At 51.1% G+C, this 23,791-nt stretch overlaps 1 protein-coding gene across 3 annotated transcripts; it reads left to right on the forward strand.

The window, feature by feature from the left end:
* The first annotated feature begins 294 nt into the window (after positions 1-294).
* On the forward strand, positions 295-22,513 carry NOL9 (nucleolar protein 9). 3 transcript variants are annotated; one of them, XM_046024936.1, is made up of 12 exons: positions 295-854; positions 1,694-1,913; positions 2,524-2,651; positions 5,826-5,961; positions 6,082-6,178; positions 6,730-6,827; positions 12,266-12,427; positions 12,550-12,925; positions 14,314-14,425; positions 16,976-17,153; positions 18,370-18,503; positions 19,110-22,513. In XM_046024936.1, exons 1-12 carry the CDS (start codon positions 498-500, stop codon positions 19,257-19,259), a joined length of 2,148 nt encoding a protein of 715 aa, XP_045880892.1. In that variant the 5' UTR covers positions 295-497; the 3' UTR covers positions 19,260-22,513. The 3 variants fall into 3 exon arrangements, with proteins under 3 accessions (XP_045880892.1, XP_045880910.1, XP_045880901.1); XM_046024954.1 differs by having other exon boundaries at positions 296-854; positions 6,085-6,178; positions 12,628-12,925; XM_046024945.1 differs by having other exon boundaries at positions 297-854; positions 12,628-12,925.
* Positions 22,514-23,791: the final 1,278 nt, after the last annotated feature.

The raw sequence follows: 23,791 nt of genomic DNA on the forward strand, positions 1-23,791 counted from the left end.
GACCTCCTCCCAGTCTCAGTTTTCTGACACTGAAATTTTGAGTGAATCGAGCTGGGTTTGCCTTGTTTTCCACTGTGGCTCCGTTCACAACTGCATGCAAACACAGTATGCAAATAGACCGGTTTTGCTTAAACCGCCAATCCTGGTTCTTTTTCTGCAAGAAAAAAAATTCCAAGTGGATTTCCGGCGCGGTGGCCCAGGACTCAAAGCGGGGTACCTGGCCGGGGTGGGGCTTTTGCATAATGTAAATAGAGCCCGCGGAGGGACGGCCCGGAGGGGTGTGGCTAAGGCCGAGGCCCCGAATCCCCAGGCCCGCGGGAGCCTCGGAGGGGCCAGAGGCGGCCCAGGTGCGCTGCCGGCGGCCCAGGTGCGCTGCCGGCACCCCCGGTAGAGGGCGCTCGCGGCTCCCAGGCCTCTTCTTTCAGCCTCTCGACGGGCCGCGGGGCGGAGCGACTGGGTCTCGCGAGATTCTCGCGCGGCAGGCGCCGGTGGCCAGCATGGCGGACTCGCAGTTGGTGCTGAAGCGGGGTCCTATCCGCTCCACGTGGCTGCGTGCCCGCAAGACTCGGACACAGCTCGTTCTCAGCCGCCGGCCCCGCCGTCGGCTCGGGACCCTGCGCTGGTGCGGCCGGAGGCGCCTGCGGCGGCGGCTGCTGCAGGCCCAGGCAGCCGGCGCGGACTGGCGGGAGAGCGGCTGCCTGGTGTCGCGCGCGGCGACCCGGAGGCCCAAGAGCGCGGCCCCCAGCCGGGCTCCGGCCGCAGCCCCCGCCCCAAGGGGCCCCGCGAGCCTCCCCATACCGCCGGTGCGGCCGGCCGGCCCGGGCCGCGCACTGGTGCTGCTGCCGCTCGAACAGGTGGGTCGCGCCGGAGGGGCTGACAGGACCCTACCGGCTCTGCAGGCTCTCCGGCCGCAGGTCGAGCGCATTCCTCCGGGCGGTGGTGCTGACCCTGCTGTGGGACTCTAGGTTTTCAGAGCTGAAGGGGGCAGTGGTCAGTAATACTAGTAGGTCCCATTCACTGGGTGCTTAGCAAATGCCAGGCTCTGTGTTGTACGTGTTTCAGGCTTGCGAACCCTTTGACTACTCCTAGCTCCTGTGGAGTCGCTACCATTACTTCGGGAAGTTTGCAGAGGAAGAAACTGAGGTACAGCTTAGGTAGCTTGATAAGAGGTGCGCAATAGAGGCAGAGCTGGTGCTCAAACACGCGCAGCCTGAGTGCGGGTCCTGTGCTCCTCACTTGGACGCCGCCCTCGGAGGTCTTCCTCCAGTGCGGGAGCAAAGTGGGCGGCAGTGGGCCTTGGTGGAGGTAGGGATCCGTGAGAACCGCAGACCCAGTTCATTGGGACCCCCTCGTTCGTGTGTCCCGATACACCAGCTCTCTCTCTAGCTGTCTTGGGATGTGAATTAGGTTAGAGATATTGAGTACCGGATGGTCACCTAGTTACTTGGAAATCCCCTCCCCTGGGGTATGTGAATAGCAATTAAGAGTTTAGAAAACTTAAAAAAAAAAAAAAAGAGGGGGTGCCTGCTGGCTGAGTGGGTGGAGCATGTTACTTTTGATCTCAAGGTGTCACTTCCAGTCCCATCTTGGGCACAGAGTTTAGTTTAAAAAAAAAAAGAAGTTTAGAAAATTTCAGTCTCCGGCAACAGAATTTGTAACGTCACAGTTTCCTTTCTTTGTCCTTCTTCACTAGGGTTTTACTTTTAGCGGGATCTGTCGTGTGACTTGCCTCTATGGCCAGGTGCAGGTGTTCGGCTTTACCATCAGCCAAGGCCAGCCTGCCCAAGATGTCTTCTCTGCCTACACGCACTCGCGCTTGACTATCAATGCCGTTCATTATTCCATGCCTGAGAAAAGCAAGAAGGAGATGAAGAGGGAAGCCCGAGCTTTGCTCAGATCTCATCTTAATCGGGGTAAGGAAAAAACTGGATAATTTCCCGAGGGTATACTACAATAAGGCTGCTATTTTTAGATCCTTCCTATTGCCAAGACATCACACAATCTTATGTTTCTATTTAAAGTGAAACTTGAGGGGCGCCTGGGTGGCTCAGTGGGTTAAAGCCTCTGCCTTCGGCTCAGGTCATGATCTCAGGGTCCTGGGATCGAGCCCCGCATTGGGCTCTCTGCTCAGCAGGGAGCCTGCTTCCTCCTCTCTCTCTGCCTGCCTCTTTGCCTAGTTGTGATTTCTCTCTGTCAAATAAATAAAATATTAAAAAAAATAATAAAATTAAATAAAAAAACTTTTTTAAGTGAAACTTGAATGAAACTTGTTTTCACCATTTTACAGATGAGAAAAATGGCCCCAGGCCACACAACTAGCTACCGTGTAGCGAAAGCAAACCTGGATTGACTTCTCCATCCAGGTGTGTTCCTTGTATGCAGTGTGGTTTCCGGAAGAAAGGTTTCGAACATAATTCCTGCTCTTAAAAAGTTGACAGTTCAGCCGAGGAGAAGGTGGTCCTTAAACAGTGTAGAATTTAATAGAGTTACTATTTCTAAGGTAGTTTGTTTTTCTCTTTACAGATGACAGATGTTGCTTGATGAAGAATTTTTCTCCTCTGTGTTCCATTGTGATGCTAGAACAACTGAAAACCTCCACTGTGAACTTCTTAGTCAGCCATCCAGGTTTATCTTACGTTTTCGTGCAAGAGGTAGGACCGGTTTTCATTCAGTTTTGCTAATTATTTTCACTGGAAGAGTCATGTCAGCTGACTGTGGGATGTGCCCTCGGAAGATCAGTGTTGTAGGTTGTACACAGTGTCATATGTGAGTGCGGTAAAATAGCGTAGACAGGCATGTCATGAAAAACATTGTCTCCCCTTCCGTGTTAGTTTATTCCCCTGTGGAAGCCATCTTTTCATATTGTAGGTGCTTAAATGCTTTTTGGAATTTTTATGTTATTTATTTGTTTTTCCTAAGGTGTTTTTTGTTTTGAACTTTAAGTACGATCTACCCCTCAGTGTGGGGCTTGAACTCATGACCCGAAGATCAAGGGTTGCATGCTATACTGACTGCAGCTTGGTACCCCACCTGTCAGAAATTTTAAAATGGTTATCTTTTTTTTTTTTTTTTTTTTTTAAGATTTTATTCATTTGACAGAGACACAGTGAGAGAGGGAACACAAGTAGTAAGTAATGGGAGAGGGAGAAGCAGGCTTCCCGATGCAGGGCGCGATCCCAGGACCCTGGGATCATGACCTGAGCCTAAGGCAGACGCCTAACCAACTGAGCCACCCAGGCATCCCCTAAAATGGTTATCTTTTTATCTTGATTTATTAACTTGAGATAGTGTAAATGTCCTTTATGAATGTACTTCAGCATACTTAATAATTTCTCCCATCTCTATTTTCACCTCTAAGTTTTTGCTGACCATGTCACTAATTTCTTTTTTTTAAATTTTTTAAATATTTATATTTTTTATTAACATATAATGTGTTTGTTTCAGGGGTACAGGTGTGTGAGTCATTAGTTCACAATCCACAGTGCTCACCATAGCACATACCCTCCCCCATCGTCCATCACCCAGCCACCTCCCCCCGATTCCAGCATCTCTCAGTTTGTTTCCTGAGATTAAGAGTCTCTTATGGTTTATCTCCTTCTCTGGTTTCGTCCCATTTCATTTTTTTCCTCTCCTCCCCCATCATCTTCTGCCTTGTTTCTCAAATTCTACATAGTCCGCGAGATCATATGATAATTGTGTTTCTCTGATTGACTTATTTCATGTTACTAATTTCTTAGGCAAGTTCTGTGGCTTTAATTGTCTGCCATGGGCCATACATTGAACTTAATCTGCAGGATTATGAGGCTGACTGGATGCGAGATGGGGAAGAACCAAGGAATACATGCTTTTGGGTGCAGGGGGTTACTGAAATGGGGGCATGTGGCGGGGGGCAGATTGAGATCTTCACCTTGACATGCCTGTTAGACCTTCCACTGGAGTTGTCCCGTGGGCAGTTGCACGTGTGAGTCCGTTGTTAGGGGCTTTCCGCAGAGTGGCCCAAAGGCCGAGAGGTAGGATAGTAACACCAAGGAAGATGATACAGAGAGACAAGGGGGTTCAAAGTCACAGCCCTTTGGTACGCCCAAGAAGAGGTCTAGATAAGGGAGCAGAGAGACTGAGAAGAGGGGTCACGATGTTGGAGAAAAACCAGGCAACTGTGACCAGGAAGTCTTCAGAGGAGCTGGAAGTGAACGGTTCTGTCACTTGCCGCTGGTGGTAGTTGGGGCCCGAGGACGGAGCTGGGAGGTAGGAGCCTCTTTCGGACAAGCGCAGGGGCAGTAGGCTGCTGAGGGGGGTGGCCTCACCACATCAGGGTCAAGAGCCTAGGGAGGGAGGAACTCTCGGGTTTAATAGTAAGGGATTTTGCTTCTGTAGAGTTTAGCTGTAAAGGGAAGGGAAGAAATGACACAGTAATTGGAGAAGTGGGGCCAGAGTTTTGTTTTTTTTGCTAAAATGGATGTAAAACCCAGCACGTTTGAACACAACAGGTGGGAATGGTCAGAGCAGCGAGGGTGCTGAGGACGCAGCGGAGGGAGGTGACGGCGGGAGGGAGGCTGTGGAGCGAGGGCCTCTGGCTCCTGTATCTGTGGGAGGGGCCGGCCTGGAGAGCTCTGGCAGTTCACCCGGAGTAGCTGGTGCGCACACAAGTTCTCTTTTTGATTGTCTCGTCCCGCTCCGGGAAACGGGTCAGGGCCGTCACTGAGTGGGAGCAGAGCTGGTGGGCAGGTGTCGGGCTGGAAGTGAGCGGAGAAGGCACGCAGCGAGTGTGGGGCATGAGTGGACTGTTGCGACGGTGTCCGTTTCATCTAGCGCAGACCCAGTAGCTGGGTGAGGGCTGTGGAGGAGGAAACGGGAACCCCGTGTCATCAGGCCTTTGCCTCTTGCAAGTGCAGGTTCCAAACACCTTGATACTCTGTTTTCATTCATTTTCGGCTTAATTTCTTTTTCCTGGGACTTCACCATCACTGTTTATATCCCTAATGCTCCTGCTTGGGTAACTCTCCCCCAACGCACTATGTGTTAATATGTTGTAGAGTTATTTTTTCATACAAGGCAGTGACCTTCATATGATGTCATTTTACACGATGCCCTTATTTTGTCCTCCATGATTGGTGGTTGAGCGCAGTACAGAGTTTTTCCCTCGAAACCTGAAGGCCTTGCTCCTCTGTTTCCTAGAGTCCAGAGTTGCTAGTAGGAACTGCTTCTCGTTTCTTTTATGATGTCTTTACCCTGAGGTTGGTGAATTGCATGAGGATATGGTCGTGAGTGGGTCCCTTCCTTGCTCTCTTCACCATGGAGACCTTGTTCCCTCCGAGTCCCACCGGCTGCAGCGAGGGCTGCTCCTCCGTTCCGTGGGTTGGTCGGTGGCTTCCTGGTGCTTCTGCTCGAGCGCTCGTGGGCGTAGTGGGCCTGTCTTCAACCTTCTTGCAGCCCGGTCTGCACGTGTTCATTGTCTTTTTACCTTACGTCTTTGGAGACGGCCTTGATTTTGTTCTAGAGCACCAGCCTGTTCAACGTGTATGGTCTCCGTTGGATTGTCCTTGTGGCAGCTACTTTTTAAACTTGGGCACCTTTTCCTTCCCTGCGGGGTCTCCTACAGAGGTGATGGCAGCTCGGAAGCACGTGTGAGCCGGGAGGACAGGCACGGAAACGACTGGGGGAGTAGCTGACGAGACTCCCTGAAGGGCTGGCTGGGTAGGGGGAGAGGGGGCCTCAGGTCTACCTTTCCTAGCTCGACGACTGTTTGAGGCTTACTAATTTAGAACTGGAGGAAGAAACGTGCACTTGTGTTCATGTTTTCTTAAAACTCAAATTGTTAATTTCAGAGCCCAACCTTCCAGATTAACTCTGAATATTTAGCCCTGAGGTCTGTTGGCATTAGAAGAGATAAGAAGAAAAACGGCCTTCGTTTGACAGAGAGTGCCCTGTCGGCCATGGAGGAGTTGGTCACCGTGTCCTGTGGTGAGTGAGCTGGTGATGAAGGGAGCATTCATCCCTCAGGGCCTCAGAGAATCACGAGTTACCTGTCGAGCCCTAAAGAAGGTGGCTAATTTGAGGCGTCAATGTTTGTTTTGCCTCCAGAAGAAGTAGATGGCTGCCCTGTCATTCTCGTTTGTGGCTCTCAGGACGTTGGAAAGTCCACGTTTAATAGATACCTCATTAACCAGTTGTTAAACAGGTAAGAGTGTTTTTATTTTTGTTAAAATTTTTGTTAGATTGGGTTATGAAATAGGATTTTTGATTTAAGAAACTAGATGGGAATCCATCTTGACTTCACGGTGGGGATTATCTCCAAGTCTGTGTGAAGGCACTCAGCGGGGGGGATGGCACCCCTGTTAGACTGTGTTTTGGACCGAGGCACGTCGGCCTCCCAGGGTGAGTTGATCGTGTCACTTATCAGTGTCTTTGCGAGAAGAGTCACCTGGTCTCAGAATCTGTGGTTGTGCGTACCCAGAGGTTCGGAGTAGGGAGCCATTCTGTTGTGTTTGAAAATCGGGTTTTAGGAAAGACAAAGTTGTATCCATACTGTGGACGGGTACTGTGACCATGCCTGTATCACATTCTCATTTTACGTTTGTTTTTATGTGGATTGCCGTCTTTGGAGCGTTCTACCTAATAGGCTGCGTGGGGTGGGTTGTGCCTGCGCATTGCATAAGGTCTGTTAGATCTGATTTATTCTTGTGACGGGAAAGCTAGTTGAGATTTTCTTTATTTCTTTCAAATTTCCAGTATTTCCTGCATTGACTATTTGGAATGTGACCTGGGACAGACAGAATTTACACCTCCAGGTTGCATTTCTTTACTTAATATTACGGAACCAATTCTAGGTATGTATTACACATTTCTTTCATGTTTTGGTTTTATAAAACTCAAGTATATTGGGGCGCCTGGGTGGCTCAGTGGGTTAAAGACCTTCAGCTCAGGTCATGATCCCAGGTCCTGGGATCGAGCCCCGTGTTGGGCTCTCTGCTTGGCGGGGAGCCTGCTTCCCCCTCCTCTCTGCCTGCCTCTCTGCCTACTTGTGATCTATGTCTGTCAAATAAATAAATAAAATCTTTAGAAAAAAAAATAAAACTCAAGTATAATCTTAAAAAAACAAAACATTTAAGGGACGTGTGGCTGGCTCAGTTGGTAGAGCATGCAGCTGTCGGTCTCGGGGATGTGAGTTCAGGCCTCACATTGGGCATGGATCCTACTTTAAAAAAATTAAAAACAGGGGTGCCTGGGTGGCTCAGTTGGTTAAGAATCTACCTTCAGCTCAGGTTGTGATCCCAGGGTCCTGGGATTATGCGATGTATCCGGCTCCTGCTCGGCGGGGAGCCTGCTCCTCCCTCTTGCTCTCCCTCCTCATGCTCACATGCGCTCTCCCTCAAATAAATACAAAATCTTGGGGGAAAAAATTAGTAAATAAAAACCAGAAAAGTGAACATTTCCCTTACCAAACTCATGGTCTTCCCATAACTCTTCTAGCCTCTTAAAAAATAAAAATACTATGATACTTTTCTAGGGTTCTGTTTGGGTACACGGAGCTGATAGCCATTGAGTTTTGTGTAAACCAGAAACACGTCTTCCTGTGGTGTGCCCGTCGTACGTAACCCATATGACATTGTAAACCAAGAAATCACATTAACACGATACTATTAGCTTTATTCAAAATTCATGAGTTATCCTACTGATAATGTTCTTTTTCTGGTTCAGACTCCAAACCAAAGTCCCATGTTGCCTTTTTTTTAATGGTAAAATATGCACAACATGGTATTTACGTTTGAATTGTTGCCCTGCGTGCAGCTCAGTGACGGTAAGTGCGCTCACGGTGTCACACACCCTTCACCCCGTCCGTATCTGAAGCTCCTCCATCATCCTGAACTGAAATGCTGTCCCCGTTAAAGAACACTTGCCCCTCCTGCCCTCCTTGGGGCTCCTGCTCACCTCTGTTCTACTGTGTCCCTGTGAATTTGGCACTCCGCGCACCTCATGTAAGTGAAAACAGACTATTTGGCCTTGTGTCTGGTGTTTTTCTAACTAAGCATTTTTTTTTCTTTTTGCTTATTTTTTCATGTTTTTATCTCAGTCCTGTTAGTTAACACAATGTCGTGTTCGTTTCAGGGGTACAGTACAGTGACTCAGCCCTTCCACGCATCCCCAGTGCTCAGCACCACAACGCCCTCCTCCGTCCCCATCCCCCAATTTCCCTCATCCCCAGCACCCTCCAAGCATCAGGGTTTTAAGATAGTCCATATCGTAGCAGATAATAAAAATTTATTTCCTTGTGGAATGTGAGTATCATTCCGTTGTGTACACGTACCACATTTTGTTGACGTGCTCAGCTGTTGATGGACAGTGGGGCTGTTGTCACTTGGTGGCTACAGGGAATCGTGCTGCTGTGAACATCCGCTTACGGTTGTCTATGCAGGTCCCTGCTTCTAGTTCATTCAGCGAGACACCAGGAGGGGAATTGCTGGGTCGTGTGGTAACGCCGTGTCTAATCTTTTGAGAAACCGCCAGCCTGTTATTCACAGCGGCTGCATTTTGCAACCGTGCGTGCGCCGGGCTCTCGCTTCTCCACGTCTCGTCATCTGGGTGACAGCCGTCCTGTCAAGTGCGCACCAGTAACCCACTGTGGCTTTGATTTGCATTTCCCTGATGGCCGATGGTGCTGAGCCTCTGTTCCCGTGCTTGTTGGCCTTTTGTGGATCTTTGGAGAAATGTCTGTGAAGTCCTTCGCCCATTTCTGAATTGCCTTGTTACTGAGTATAGGCATTCTGTGTGTGTTCTAGGTGTTGATCTCTTATCAGATAAACAATGTGCAAATGTTTTTTCCCATCCTCTAGGTCTTCTTTCTTTTTCTTCCCCCTTCTTTCTGTTTTTTTGACGGTGTCCTTCGATACACAAAAGTTCTTAATTTTTATGAGACCCAATTTCTTTCTTCTTTTGTTGACATTCTTCTGACATCATATCCGCGGTGTTGCTAAATCCAGTATCATTAAGATTTTTTTGTTGTTCTTGGAGTTTGGTAAGTTTTAGCTCTTATATTTAATAAGTCTTTGGTCCATTCTGAATTAATTTCTGTATTTGATATAGGGAAAGCATCCAACGTCATTTTTTTGCATGTGGCTATCGAGTTTTCCAATTACCACTTGTTGAAGACTGTCCTTTCCTCCATGGCATGGTCTTGGCACCCTTGTGGGAAAGCATTTGATCATGCATATGAGGGCCTATTTCTGGGCCCTCTGTTTTATTCCATTGACCTATATATCTGTCTTTATGCCAGTTCCCTGCTGATGGAGGCGTGTGAGTCTTCCCAGCTTCATTCTTTTTCAAGATCGTTTTGGCCATTTGGTCCCCTTGCAACCCCGTATGAATCTGAAGGTCACTTTTTCCATTTCTGTGAAAAAGGCTGTTGAATTTTGGTTAGGGATTGCATTGATTGAATGTGTAGCTCTCCTTGGGTGACATCGGCATCTCAATTAATGATAAATCTTCTCGTACATGATCACAGGGTGTCTTTCTAGTTTCTTAGGTCTTTTTAAGTTTTTTTCAGCAGTTTTTTTTTGTATTTATTCATGAGAGACAGAGAGAGAAAGAGGGAGAGGGAGGAGCAGGCTCCCCACTGAGCACTCTGGGATCATGACCTGAGCTGAAGGCAGATGCTTCACCGACTGAGCCCCCAGGCGCCCAATTTCAGCAAAGACTTTGTGGTTTTCAGTGTATTAGTCTTTCACTTGGTTAGATTCGTTCCTGAGCGTTGGATTCTTCTGGCTACTACCGTAACGGAATGGCTTTCCTGATTTCTTTTTCAGATTGTTCACTGTTTTTTGTTTTTTTTTTAATATTTTATTTATTTATTTGACAGAGAGAGAGGTCACAAGTAGGCAGAGAGGCAGGCAGAGAGAGGGGGAAGCCAGCTCCCACTGAGCAGAGAGCCCGGTGCTCGATCCCAGGACCCCGATATCATGACCTGAGCCGAAGGCAGAGGCTTTAACCCACTGAGCCACCAGGCGCCCCTGTTTTTACAGTTTTATCAAAACTGCTTGTTTGGACTTTGCTTTGTAGCTGGTTTCATTGTTCCTTTTCTTCCGCGTCTTCCCTAGTCCGTTTACTTTTCTTCTCCTTTCTCACCCCTTTACTGTTTCAGCAGGTGTTTCCCCGGACAAGGACACTCTGCTACGTAGTCATGACGCGGCCACCAAGTCAGGGTAGCGATTTGGCCGTGGTGCTGTCCCTCTTCTGCCCTCCAGCCACCTGCCCGGGCCCTGTGTGTGTTTGCAGGTCTTTGGCTTCTCCAGTCTGGAGCATCCCCTCCAGCTTTTCTTACCTTTATGACCTTGATGGCTTGTCAAGGAGGAGTGCATTTGTCTAGTGTCCCTGTGGTTTGATTGAGATGTGGTGCGTGTTTTCAGTGCATCTTATCAACAAGCTGTCAGTTGCCCTGTCACCAGAGCTGAGCTCTGATCATTTGTTCAAGTAAGCATTTGCCAGCGTTTTCCATTCTGTAACTAGGTGTGTCGTTTCTTCTGGGGTGTCACTGCTTGTGGATCTCCTCGGCGCACAGAGCTAGACATAATGCATACTTAGCCCCGCACGTGCCATGTACGTGTGTGTGGGCACACGCACATGTATGTGTATGTACACTACGTCTGTGTCTCTCTGTACATATGTTCACAGCGTATGAAGAGCCGCGAGTTTACTGCGGTTGTTCCGATTCCAGTCTGACAGTCCGGGCTTATTCTGGTTAGCCTCCCCCTTCCATGTCTGTAAGTCGCATCTCGGACGAGAAGAACCGTGGCTGTGATTATTGCCCATGTATTTTCGTATTTACTCAGTCCTTTTGTATTTGTTCAGGCCCTCTGCTGTGCAGGTCCCTTCCTCAGCCGTGGGCTACCCCAAATCCCCAGCCGCACCCTTGAGAGCCTTGCCAGCCCTGTCCCAGGTGGCCTGGCACCAGCCACAGTGACCAGGGTTGCCCTGCTCACTGTTGCCGTGTGGTCCTGGTCACCACCTGCTGAGTGCGCTCCTGACCCAGCCAGAGAGGGGAGTTAGCTCAGGCCTGACAGACTGGGGCTGCGATTAGAAGCATCTGCTCTGGAGCCTGCTCACCGGAGTTCAAGTCCAGCCAAGAGCTCTTCGGGTGTGACCTTGGTCAGGTTAATCTGTGTCCTCCTCTAAAAATGGAGATAGTAATACTGCCTAGCTCACAGGGATTTTATGAACATTGGAGACCAGGTGTGAAGTGCATGGGTCGTAGAAAGTGCTAGGTTCCCGCAAGTTACTGCCCTTGTTCTTATTTGTCCTTTCTAGAATGTCCCTGCTGCAGGGCTGGGTGGTGTTTTGTTCGCAGGTGTATGCTAAGTATCTAGAACAATGCTCAGGGTGTTACAGGTGATCAGTAAATGTTTGTTGAGTGGATGGCCGTCTTAGGACAGAATGTGGATTAACTGTATGTGAAAATGAGCATGTCTTTGTATGAAGTTGGATGCCTAGTTGTTTGTTTGTTTTTCGGATTTTATTTATTTATTTAAGAGAGAGCATGAGCGGGGAGGTGAGGGAGAGGGAGAAGCAGACTGCCCACTGAGCAGGGTAACCCAGTGGAGGCCTCAATCCCAGGACCCTGAGATAGTGACCTGAGCGGAAGGCAGACACTCAACTGACTGAGCCCCCCAGGCATCTGGAAAGCTTAGATTTCTTTTTATTTATTTATTCATTTATTTACGTTTTTATTTATCTGACAGAGAGAGACACAGCAAGAGAGGGAACACTGCAGGGGGAGCGGGAGAGGGAAAAGCAGGCTCCCTGCTGAGCAGGGATGTGGGGCTCCATCCCAGGACCCTGGGACCCTGACCTGAGCTGAAGGCAGGCACTTAACGACTGAGCCACCCAGGCGTCCCAAAGCTTAGATTTCTGAAAATGGGATCCAGTTGCTGCTAGTCGTAGGATGTCTGATAGGATGGTCTTTGATTTCCTAAGGATCTTGGTCACTGCTGATGGCTGAAACAAAACTCTCAAATTCACTCATTCATTCATTCATTTATAAGCGATTTTATTTATTTATTAGAGAGAGAGAGTAGGAGCACAAGCAGGGAGGAGGGGCAGAAGGAGAAGCAGACTCCCCATTGAGCAGGAAACCTGATGTGGGGCTCGATCCCAGAACCCTGGGATCATGACCCGAACTGAAGGCAGACACACCAACTGAGCCACCCAGGCGCTCCCCCCACCTCACCTTTTTTTAAGTAGTCACAGATTCAAACTCTTACCTTCATCTTCCTAGGACCACCTTTTACCCACCAGAGGACACCACAGAAAATGGTGTATTATGGGAAACCGTCTTGTAAAAACAACTATGAAAATTATATTGAGATAATAAAGTATGTGTTCAGTTCCTACAAGAGGGAGTCCCCTCTCATCGTCAACACAATGGGCTGGGTGTCAGGTAAGCCTGCGGAGGTGCGTGTGGCCGGAGAGGAGGGGCAGCGCGAAGGGCTCTGGCTTCAGGCAGTAGCGCCGGGGCCCAGTTTTAGGAGACGCTTCCTCGTGGTCCTTTCTTTGTCTTAGAACAGCTGTGCCATCTCCTCATGGCAGCGCGTCGCTGTTCGATTAGCGCACCAGCTGCTTGTGTCCTCTATCTCACAGACAAAGGGCTTTTGCTTCTCATCGATCTCATCCGGCTGCTGTCTCCCAGCCACGTCGTGCAGTTCAGCTCTGGCCGGAGCAAGTACATGCCGAACCTGACCCCCGACTACGTGGACGACATGGACGGCCTGTACACCAAGAGCAAGTCCAGAGTCCGCAACAGAGGTTTCCAGCTGGCAGAGTTCACGGAGAGTTTGGAGTTTGCCGACGAAGAAAAGGAGAGTCCAGTTGTGTTCACTGGACATAAACTGATATGTGTCCAGTCGGACTTTGCGTTTAGGAAAACTCCAAGAAACAGGTAATTAAACCGTCGTGGCTGGAGACTGTAGTTCTCTGCAGTGGAACGAGGCCTGTTGCCCTCGGTTCCTTAGAAGGAATGAGTCCTCCCCGAGTTTTTGAATCTGTCTCATAGCCCTGTGTTCACGAAGGAGATTCTGTTCTTTTCTGAGCTGTTACTGTCCCAGCGGAAACACAGGCAGCCTCCCGTTTGAGGGGGTGTGACTTTTCAGTTTTCCCCCTTTTTGTTGGTGCTAAAGCAGTACGCGTTCGGTGGAAACTGTGCTTTGGATTTTGGTCTTTTCCTGGGCAAGCACGATGCTGTACGGCGCTCTGTCCTGAGGCTGGGCGGTGGCAGTGGTCGCCACGGGGACAGACGCCATTTTGTGCCCACACAACATGGGCTCTGTGTTCGGTGAGTCTGCCCAGCGGAGGCTAATGTGAGTGTCCTGAGCTCATTTAAAGTAGGTGAGGCCAGGGACGCCTGGGTGGCTCAGTTGGTTAAGCCTTTGGCTCGGGTCCTGATCCCAGGGTCCTGGGATCGAGTCCCATATCAGGCTCCTTGCTCAGTGGGGAGCCTGCTTCTCTCTCTGCCTCCGCCTGCCACTCTGCCTGCTTGTGTTCGCTCTCTGACAAATAAATAAATAAATAAAATGTTTAAAAATAAATAAATAAAGTAGGTGAGGCTCGGCACCTGCATGACCAAGTCATGAAGCCTCTGTCTTCGGCTCAGGTCACTGTCCCAGGGTCCTGGGATCGAGCCTCGCATTGGGGTCCCTGCTTGGCGGGAAGCCTGCTTCTTCCTCTGCCACTCCCCTTGCTTGTGTTCCTCTTGCTGTGTCTCTCTGTTTCAAAGAAATAAATAAACTAAAAAATAAGTAAAGTAGGTGAGCCTGAGTTGTGACGTGCGGTAGGTGAGGTGTCTTAGAGGCATTTCCTTTTTTTTTGTTTTTAAGATTTTATTTATTTATTTGACAGACAATGACCACAGGTAGGCACAGAGGCAGGCAGAGAGAGAGGAGAGGGAAGCAGGCTCCCCGCTGAGCAGAGAGCCCGAAGCGGGGCTCGTGGGGCTCGATCCCAGGGCCCTGAGTTTGTGACCTGAGCTGAAGGCAGATGCTTAACCCACTGAGCCACCCAGGTGGCCCTATAAAGGCATTTTCGATATCCGGTATTTCCCCCTCTTTGGGGTTTCTGAGGGTGGAACCGCCTTGTAAACTGGGGAAGACCCGTACCCCGAGGGGGCCTGCAGCTCTGATTTCCAGGAGTGTTTACGTTCTCCAGTGGGGCTGCGGAGAGGTTCTGCAGGCGTTGCGGTGGGACTGTGGTCTCTCGGCGCGTAACCCGTGTAATGACTGACGGAGTCTGTCCTGAGGTTAAAGCTCTGCTTTATCCCGATTTACTTCGCAGAGAGTCCCACAACAAGGTTCTTCGGGATTTGGCAGTACTCGGTTACCTTGGCCAGCTGCAGCCTCCCGTGCCAAAACCGCTGTGTCCCTTACATGGCCTGACGCCCTATCAGGTAACCCGAACTTGGACGAGGAATTCTGTGTGGATGCACCGAGCCCTCGTGGGCTGCCGGCACGTGTTCTCTAGCCGTGGGGTGACGCTTTGCTCGCCCCTGCCCCGTGGTGTGGGTTCTGTGACGGCCTCGGTTTACAGACGGGGGTGCAGTGACCTCGCTCAAGAGTCCGTGCTCTCAGCGGCTGCCCTGTGTTGGGCACAGCTGTGCTTCTCTGCTGCTCTAGAGCGTCTGGCTGACCCCAGAGGTGGCACCGGGCGGTCCAGCTCCGGCGCTTCGCTGTGGAGCTGGCTGTGAGTCCGTGTCTTAGCCAGAGCATGGAGGCCATGCCAGAGCTCACAGGACGGCTGTATGGCTTCAGTCAGTGTTCGCAGTGGTTCCTGGCATCTGGAGACCGCTCTCTTTTTTTTTAAGTTTCCTTTATTTTATTGTTTTTTTTTTTTTAAATGTAGGCTCCATGCCCAATGTGGAAATCCAATGCCTGGTTCAAACTCGGGGCCCTGAGACCATGACCTGAGCTGGGATCAAGAATCAGACACTTAACTGACTGTACTCCCTAGGAGCCCCCTCAGAGACCAATCTTGAAAGCATTTCCTATTATTGTGAAAAGTGAATTCTAGGGGCGCCTGGGTGGCTCAGTCGGTTAAGAGTCTGCCTTCCCCTCAGGTGAGGATCCCAGGGTCCTGGGATCGAGCCCCGCATCGGGCTCCCTGCATGCGGGGAACCTGCTTCTCGTGCTCCCTCTCCCTCTGCCACTCCCCTGCTTGTGCATGCTCGCTCTCTCTCTCTCAAATAAACAAACAAAGTCTTTAAAAAAAAAAAAGAAAGAAAGAAACGACCATGATATTGGAATTCCAGATGACAAAAGATTAGAATAGCACTAGGCAGCATTTCCTAAATGCTTACCATCTGCTGTGCTCTGTTCGAAGCCTGCGGTAACTTCTTTACTCACAATGGCTTTGTTATTTCCCCATTTTACAGATGGAAGAACTGAGGTCAGGGATCCTGAGTCAGCTTGCCTGAGGTGGCTAGTAAAAGTGGGGTCCGGGACTGGAGCCCAGGCAGCCAGACTCTAGAGCCCAGAGCGTTCACCCTCCGCTGTCCATACTGAGTGCTCCCTGTGGGCTGGCGTTCTGCTGAGCGCTTGACCTGGAGCAGCTGGTGGATTGCTGGCCGCCCGCGGAGGGAGGAGCTCTTTCATTCCCTGATTACAGCCGCGGAGACGCTGGCCTGAGGTCACCCTCTGGGGGCACTCCTGAGGCAGGAGCAGTGGGGCTGGCCCACGAGGACGTGTCTCCCACGCCTGGTGGTGAGATCGTCTCCGCTGGAGACTGTCAGGCAGTTAGTGGAATGGGATTTTGGTCCGTGGGGTCGTTTACTCCGAGATGCTCTACAGCGGACCTTGAAGCTTATACACCAGTAACTGTATCTGCCTGTTACTATTTCAATATTTTACTATTGGTTTTGGAATCTAAGCAATATAACCAAATACTTCTGTACTTTACAAATTGGGAATTAAACCCAGAGAGCTACACATTAAAGGTAGTTACAATTGACCGTTAAACAGCACTGGTTTGAACTGCACGGGCCCACCTTCGTGTGGGGCTTTTTTTTGATAAATACAGTCAGTCCATGTTGTAAATGTCTTCTTCCTTGTGATTTTCTTTTTTTTTCTTTTAAAGGTTTTATTTATTTATTTGACAAAGATCACAAATAGGCAGAGAAGCTGGCGGGGGTGGGGAGAGATGGGAAGCAGACTCCCCGCTGAGAGCCCGATGCGGGGCTCGATCCCAGGACCCTGCGATCATGACCTGCGCCGAAGGCAGAGGCTTAAACCACTGAGCCACCCAGGCGCCCTCCTTGCGATTTTCTCCATGACATTTTTTTTTCTCCAGCCCACTTTGTCGGAGTACAGTATGTGACACAGCGCAGAGTGTGTGTTTATGTCGCCGGGAAGCTTCCGGTCACCAGGAGGTCACGTTTAACCTTAACCATCCTAGTGCTTAAGTTTTTGAGGGGATAGTCAGAAGTTATTTGTCCACTTTGACTGCGTGGGGTGGGGAGTCAGGGCCTCTAGTCTCTGTGCTGTTCAGGCCTCCACTTGTGCTCCTGGAGTTCGATCCATTTTTCCTAATTCCGTATGTTACGTAGTGAAATGATGGAGGCTTTTTCTCACTGAACGGAGGTTTGCTTTCTGACATTAGGAGACCTCTCAGCGAGTGGGGTTTTCATGGTCCCCCTTGACTTTAACACATTTAGGGTATCCTCAGATTTGTGTCTTAATGTCTCTTTAGATAACAAAGTTCCAGGCATCAGTTTGGATTTCTAGCAAGTGTTGGCTGGCCAGGAACTTCGTGTGAATTTCCTACGTTCTGTATATTAAAGTAGGGGAACACTGACCAGGGTTCGTAGCATTTCTGTTCTGTTTAGATGCTTTTTGGTGGGTAGTTTGGCCAACGTGACTTCAGATAGCTGCCTAGTCAACTTGTAAAAACCAGAAGGAGCCTTTCCAGTGGAATTAACAGAGGGAGGTGCGACTTTATTTTCCAGGTCCCTTTCAATGCGGTTGCGCTCCGGATTGTTCACGCTGATGTCGCTCCCACCCATATATTATACGCTGTGAATGCCAGTTGGGTCGGTCTTTGCAAGATCCTGGATGATGTCAGAGGATACGCAAACGGGCCCATCCTACTCGCCCAGACTCCAATCTGTGATTGTCTGGGGTTTGGTGAGTCAAAGTAAAACATGTCCATATACCTACTGAATCGATCCCCTTCTCCAGCTGTACATGGCTGGTCTTGACCTTGGAGCTGTCTCTCGGCTGGAGTGGTCAGAGTGTCTGTGGCTTCTAGACAGTGGGCCTGGGGGCTGGTGGGCAGGAATGAAGCAGCATTTTCTCTGCTGCTCCTGCTAGCTCTAAATCTGGGATTTCTAAGGACCTGTCATGGCCTTCTTGTCACTTGAGATGTTTTCCCTAGGCCATGTGTCCACCTGCTAGGGCCCTAGATCCATCTTTAGGCTGACTTCCCACAGAATCTCTGTAGCACAGCTGTGTGTCTGAGCTCAAGGTCCCACTCACTTCTCTGCTTGGGTATCTCACTGGCATCTAAGACTTAAGTCCAAGACTGAGGTCCTAGTTTTCTCCCCAAATCCCCTCCCATGCTGCACCGTCTCCTGTTCCCGGGCCTGTGAGGAGTCCTTGGAAGATTAACTCTGGTGTTTACGCCAGACCTCTGGGTCCACCATGGCACCCCTTGCCTTCATTCGACACATCCAGGCCACTGGCAGGGGTGGGAGCTTGTGTCCAGAATCTGTCCGACGCCTCCACCTCGTCTCTTCTTACTCTGCCAGTCGGAGCCACCGCTGCTCTGCTGGGCTGGGCACCGTCGGGTGATCTGTGCTTTGGGCCCTTCCTCCTTCGCCAAGCCTGCCTCGCGTGCTTGTCCCTCTGGCTCACTGAGGTCAGGGTCCGTTTCTGGAAGGGTGCTGGACCTACGTAGCCGAAAATGAGCAAAACCCTTAATAATCGAATACAGGTGTCCGAGTTAGACACCACGACTGGTGGAAAGTGTTTCCACAGAAGCTCTGTCACCTGGTACAGACCATGAAGAAGGAATTGATGACAGGGAAAGGTTGAGTCATTTGTGTGTTCCCCACAGTGGCTTTTCTTCTTGGCCTGGTGTGCCTTAACTTGAGACGTCTGGGACTTCGGCAGTAGGGCACTTCGGTTGCTCACGGCTGAACAAGGGCAAGGGTTCCGAGAGAACTCGACCACTCTGACTAAGAGCGGTCACATACTCCCCTCTCTTGGAACTTTATATTTGCAAAGTGAAACATAGTTGAAGTTGAAATTCTTATTTTAAAAGCCTTTCTACAATTCTCAGCGGTAGGGAGGAAGAATATCTTCCAGAAAGGATTATTTGTGTGCGTTTTGTGTCTTCAAGGAATCTGCAGAGGGATCGACATGGAGAAGAGACTCTACCACATCCTCACTCCTGTGCCCCCGGAGGAGCTCCGAAACGTCAACTGTCTGCTGGTCGGGGCCATTTCCATTCCACAGTGTGTCTTCAAGAGCCAGGTGAGTGCCGCTCCCAGGGGCAGCCCTGGAGGTAGCCAGAGAGCTCACGGCAACAGGCTATCATGTGGGAACTCACGCTTTGTTGGAGAGGCTGAACGAGGCAAATGGAGGGTCGAAGTGTCCTCAGAGGCCCGGAGCCCCATGGTAGGGCCATTATCCCAGAAGTAGCTTATGGGAGGAGAGAACAGAGGTGGTCTCCCCAGGACTCCTTCCTGACGACGGTCTGTGGGTGCACCTGTGAGAAGGTCAGGGGAAGGTCATGTTGGCCGAGGACACCCATGTGGTGGCCCGGGGAGGCAGTGGGTATTCTCCCCTCTCGGCTGCTTGTCTTAACTTGTTTGAGAGAAACGCATGCGCGCCCCCTTCTCTCCTGCTGGTCGACGTGTCTGTGCAGTGGAATTGGACCGAACGGCGGCAGTTGCCTTTGAACCTGGGCCTGTTGGGTCGGGTGGACCCCTGCGGGAAGGGGAACTTGGAGGTCTTAGGGGTGCGGGGACCTCACTCGGACTCTCCCTTTCCGCAGTGTTTTCTGGGGAAGAGATGCAGCGCTGCAGACTCTGATGCGCAGGGTGGGGTGTTTCCACGCGTTCTCTGTTTCTGTTTCAGCGCGGGCTCGAAGGGACAATACCTTACATCACCACCGATTATAACTGTAAGCTTCCTGGAGCATCCGAGAAGATTGGAGCGAGAGAAACCGAGGAGACGCGTGAGGAGAAAGTACACCCAAGACCCAAACTCTACCGAAAAATAAACTGATGACGTCATCAGTAAGGGAAGGGGCTTTTCCCGGGACAGCGGACCGCGTCTCCAGCCTGACGCCAGACCGACCGCAGTGGCGGGGAACGGCGCGTTTCTGTCGCAGACGGTGTCTCCTGTGCAACTCGTGGATCTGGAGTCAGTTTAACTCTTTTGAAAGCTGCGTGACCTCGAGTTTTGCCCTAGTGTTCTGTATGCTCCCTCGTACTTACTGTTTTATTTCCTAAAGGGTCAAAGCAGCAGGGAGAAGCTTGTACACCATTTAAACAGAACACGGTCGGTTCCTCACAAAACCCTTCAAAGACCTGGTTGTTGGAATCTGAATAAAAACAGGGAAACGGGGGCTGCAAAAATCTACCAAAGAGGAAGGAAGGCTGGCCAGTGGGGTCGCGAGCATAACAGGATGCGGGGGCTCCCCTGGTCCTTGCCTGGCGATGGCCAACAGGCAGGGGGTCCCAGCGGCGGGGTCTGCCTGTGGACGGTCGCCACTGGGGGGTCGCACTCATCCCCTGCCTCTCTGATGCCGTCCACACCCTTGTTCGTTCCCATGGTCCAGTGTTCAAAGGTTTCGTTTGGTCAGTGTAATCAGGGTTTCGTAGATAAAACCTTTGGACTCAAGAGTCATTCATCTTTTGTTTGTTTTCCTCATCTGATGACTTTATGCTGAAAAAATTGCTCTCAAATCCAGGACCCCTTTCCTAAGTTCTCTTTAGAACCAGCTCTGTCCTGACGTCTCGTCTTAGACTGAGGACGCGCTGTAGGCCGCCCTGGCACTGGGCTGTTTGGAAGAAGGACCATCAGAGCAGCACCTGGAAGGCCCCCTCTTGCCTTTGACGTCTGGACCGGACGGAACTTGTACCTGTGGACGACCTGGTGCCACTTAGCACTTTCTCTGCAGGGTCGGGGTTGGGGGGGGGTGCGACAGGAGGCTGGGCGGGATGCTGTTCTCCCTGGTGGCTTTGAGGGAAGTGGGGGAAACCCAGTCTTCATCTTCTCTCTGGTTGTCACAATTCTTTTTTTTTAAAGATTTTATTTATTCATTTGACAGATAGAGATCACAAGTAGGCAGAGAGGCAGGCAGAGAGAGAGGAGGAAGCAGGCTCCCTGCCGAGCAGAGAGCCCGACGCGGGACTCGATCCCAGGACCCTGGGATCATGACCTGAGCCGAAGGCAGAGTCTTCAACCCACTGAGCCACCCAGGCACCCCTGGTTGTCACAATTCTTGACCGTCCAGAGTCAGAGTGATTCCGGGAAACAAGAACATCGGGCGGGGTCACGTCGTTTGTGCATTTAAATCTGTGAGAGTCATGCCGAGGTAGCGATTCACACTCGTGGATTCAGCTTCTTACAGGCCACGGGGAAGGCTGGTTACTCGGATGTGGGTTTTAACATCCGTGTTCATTTAAATGGTTGGTTGTTGTCCTGATTCTGCGGGTGACCCCTCGGCGTCTCAGAGACCCACGATCCCACGTTCTCCCTGGAGCTCTGCCAGCCCCCAGGATTGGTCTCAACGCCCCAGAGACTGTTGAAGGTCCAACTTCATTGCGTCTTGTTTATATTTAAATTTACCTCGTGCCTGTTTTCTGTCTTGGTCTTGCCAAAATGTTGACAGACAATCTGCTCCTCTCCTTCCCTGGTTCCTTGAGTCTTCACAGTGATACTCTAGGTTCCCGCAACGGAGGTGGTGCCCCAGGTGGTGCCCCAGGCAATCCCGTCCAGGTCCAGGCAGGCCTGCTTTTGGCCTGATTTCCTGCTGCCCTCGGGGGTTGTGCCTGGGGAGGAGGCAGGCCTTGCCACTAGAGGGAGCTGCCAGCCACTGGTCTGGTGGCCGGTGGGGAGAGCGTGGCCTGGTGCCTGCTGTTCCAGAGACGAGGGCTTGGGCATCCAGGAGACTTGGCTCCGTGGCCAGCTCCGGGGGGCCTGGTCAGACCCGCAGCCGTGCCGTCCACCCTGGATGTCTGTGCCTGTGATTGTCGATGTCTGCAGCTGGGGCTTCTTGTCGTTTCTACCGTCCTTTGTTTCAGAATATGGTGGTAAGTTCCACACTTGAGTTTTTCTTAAATTAACAAAAACTCAGGTGTGTGTATGTGTGTGTGTGATTTTCAAAGTAGCACATGCTTACTTGAAGAGAAAAATAACATGACTTAGAACTCGAAAGCCCTGGTTGCTGATTTTGTGGTTCTCTGAAGGCAGTTCTTTAGAAGAGACACCTCATGGGAAAGACAGACGGGAAAGCAGGCGACGCGACTCTTGGACTCTGGTGTTTTAGTTTGTAAACAAAGGTCGGTTCCGTGCTGAAGTGGTGGCCCTTCTAGAGAGTGGCCTGCGATGGAGAGAGGGCAGGAGGACAGTCGAGCTGGCCCTGCAGGTGCCCCGAGTGTTTGCGAAGTCAGTCTGGAAGAGGCCCGCGGGGCGGGGTGGGGTGCGGCCTGGGCTGGGACCCCTGGGAGCAGCGGCTGCTTCCCTGCCGCACGGGGCGATCTGAGCCCGAGGCGGGAGCACCCACTCGTGCAGGCCCAGGTTCCTGTGCTTCTGCTGGAGGGCGTTGCGTTTTTGTTTTCATTGTCTAGTTGGGAGTTTTATCCCTCAGGTTTGGACGTGGCAATACAGTGGTCCAGGCAGCAGGCTTTGGTAGTAGAGCTCCAGGTCGGAACCCTGAGGGCCTGTGGGCCAGCCGTGGGACTTCATGGGGGATACTCGACCTCAGCCTGCTGACGTCTTCAGAATGGCTGGTGGCTGTTCCTCGGGGTGCCTGCGTGGTGGGTGCACGAGGACTGTCTGTACGTGGCAGGGCAGAACCCCATCTTTGGCAAAATTGTAAACTCTGAGAAGGCAGGGACCAAGATCGTATTCCTCGGTCACATTGGGACGATGGAGAAACTAAATGTTGAGATCCACAGCCGTCTCACCCGTCCTGCCTGCAGGCACGGTTCCCTCCACAGCGGTTTCCAGCCCCGTGAACCGTTGTCAGGGCACCCCCGCGGGCCGGTTCCTGTCTTCCGTTAGCCCCATTCCTGGCAGTTCTTCAGAGACCCCCATGTAGCTGCTGTTAAAGTGGGACGAACTGTTCGCACATGTAGAAAATGACTTTCAGTCACTGCCACGTAGATAACCTGGGTCCCTGCCGTGATGCTGTCTTGTCTGGGATTTTTCTAAGTTGTGTGTGTGTCTTATAAAACTGGTGTCCTGCGGTTTTTTAATCCAGCTCTTTTAACTTGTGAACTTCTGTATTATTAAATATTTTTGAGAACATGCATTTAATTGTGTAATTTTGTTACATATATAGATATTTTATTCCAGGAAATTATTTAAAACACTTAAGAAAAACTACAGCAAAAACTTTGGGGAAAATAAAGCAACGGCAGGGGAATCTGGGTGCCAGAGCAGAGAGGACAAGACACCTAGCAGACGCCTCTGCTCTTTTCCATTTCAGTATACATTTTTAAAGATTTATTTATTTTGAGAGGAAGAGGGAGAAAGTGTGAGCGTGAGAGAGGGGAGAGCCAGAGGGAGAGAGTATCCCCAAGCAGATTCCCTGCTGAGCGCAGAGCCCGACACAGGACTCGATCCCATGGCTCCAAGGTCACGACCTGAGCCGAAACCAAGAGCCAGACGTTCAAGTGACCGAGCCACCCCGGCGCCCCTCCTTTTCACTGTTGGGTGCAGTGGGAGGTTTTTTCTGGGCCCAGGCTGTAAGTTGAAAGGAAAGGTGCTGTCTTTTCTGTGCCATCTTTGAGCGTGTGTTAGAAGAGTTTTGCTGCTGGAGAAGTTCAATTAAAAGAGGAGAGCCAGCCCGGGGCCTGTGCCCATCGCTGCCTCAGCAAGTGCGGGCTCAGCAGCCCCGTCCTCACTCTCCCTGCGCAGGGCTGGCAGAGGCAGCAGGCTCTGGCCGGACCAGCCGAGCCCGCAGGGAGGCTGAAATAAATCTGGGGATGCCTGTGCCACTAGGGGCCTCTTCAGAAAGTCTTTGCGAAGTGGAATGATTTCCAAGGCTTTGCCAGGGGAAGAGTGGGGCAGAGGTGGGGCCGGGCGGGCAGTCGGAAAAACCCACTTGGAGGCGGCGGGGGGGGGGTGGTGCAGCAGGTCCATCTGGGAACCCTGGGAGCTGAGTAAGCAAAGTCTTGGGCGTCAGCAAACAGCTGAGCCGTGGGGCCGACAATGAGTCCAGCCTGGCTGGGAAGCCTGGGGTTGCCATGGTGATGGGTGCTGGTGCTCAGCGGACTGTGGCTTGGAAGGTCCGGGCTGTGAATGTCCGGCAGGGAGAAGCCACCAAACTTTCTGACCTTACCCCTTGCGAGGAGGCCAGCCACGGGGAGATGCTGCTGGCCGTCGGGAATGCAGAGACAAGGGTCTTCGGGGACTTGCCCTCCAGGGAAGGAGGAGGACCCCCACCATGGCAGCCAGTACCGTGCGATGTCTGTGCCAGGGAGCAAATGGGTACTTGGGAATGGAAATTCCACGGGGCGGAAACCACCAGCAAGGAAACAGTGTGAACCGTGGCCACAAAGTCTATAGGTTAAAATAGCGCCCGG

Source organism: Meles meles, chromosome 1, assembly GCF_922984935.1.
Source record: "Meles meles chromosome 1, mMelMel3.1 paternal haplotype, whole genome shotgun sequence".
Taxonomy (NCBI): Eukaryota; Metazoa; Chordata; class Mammalia; order Carnivora; family Mustelidae; genus Meles; species Meles meles.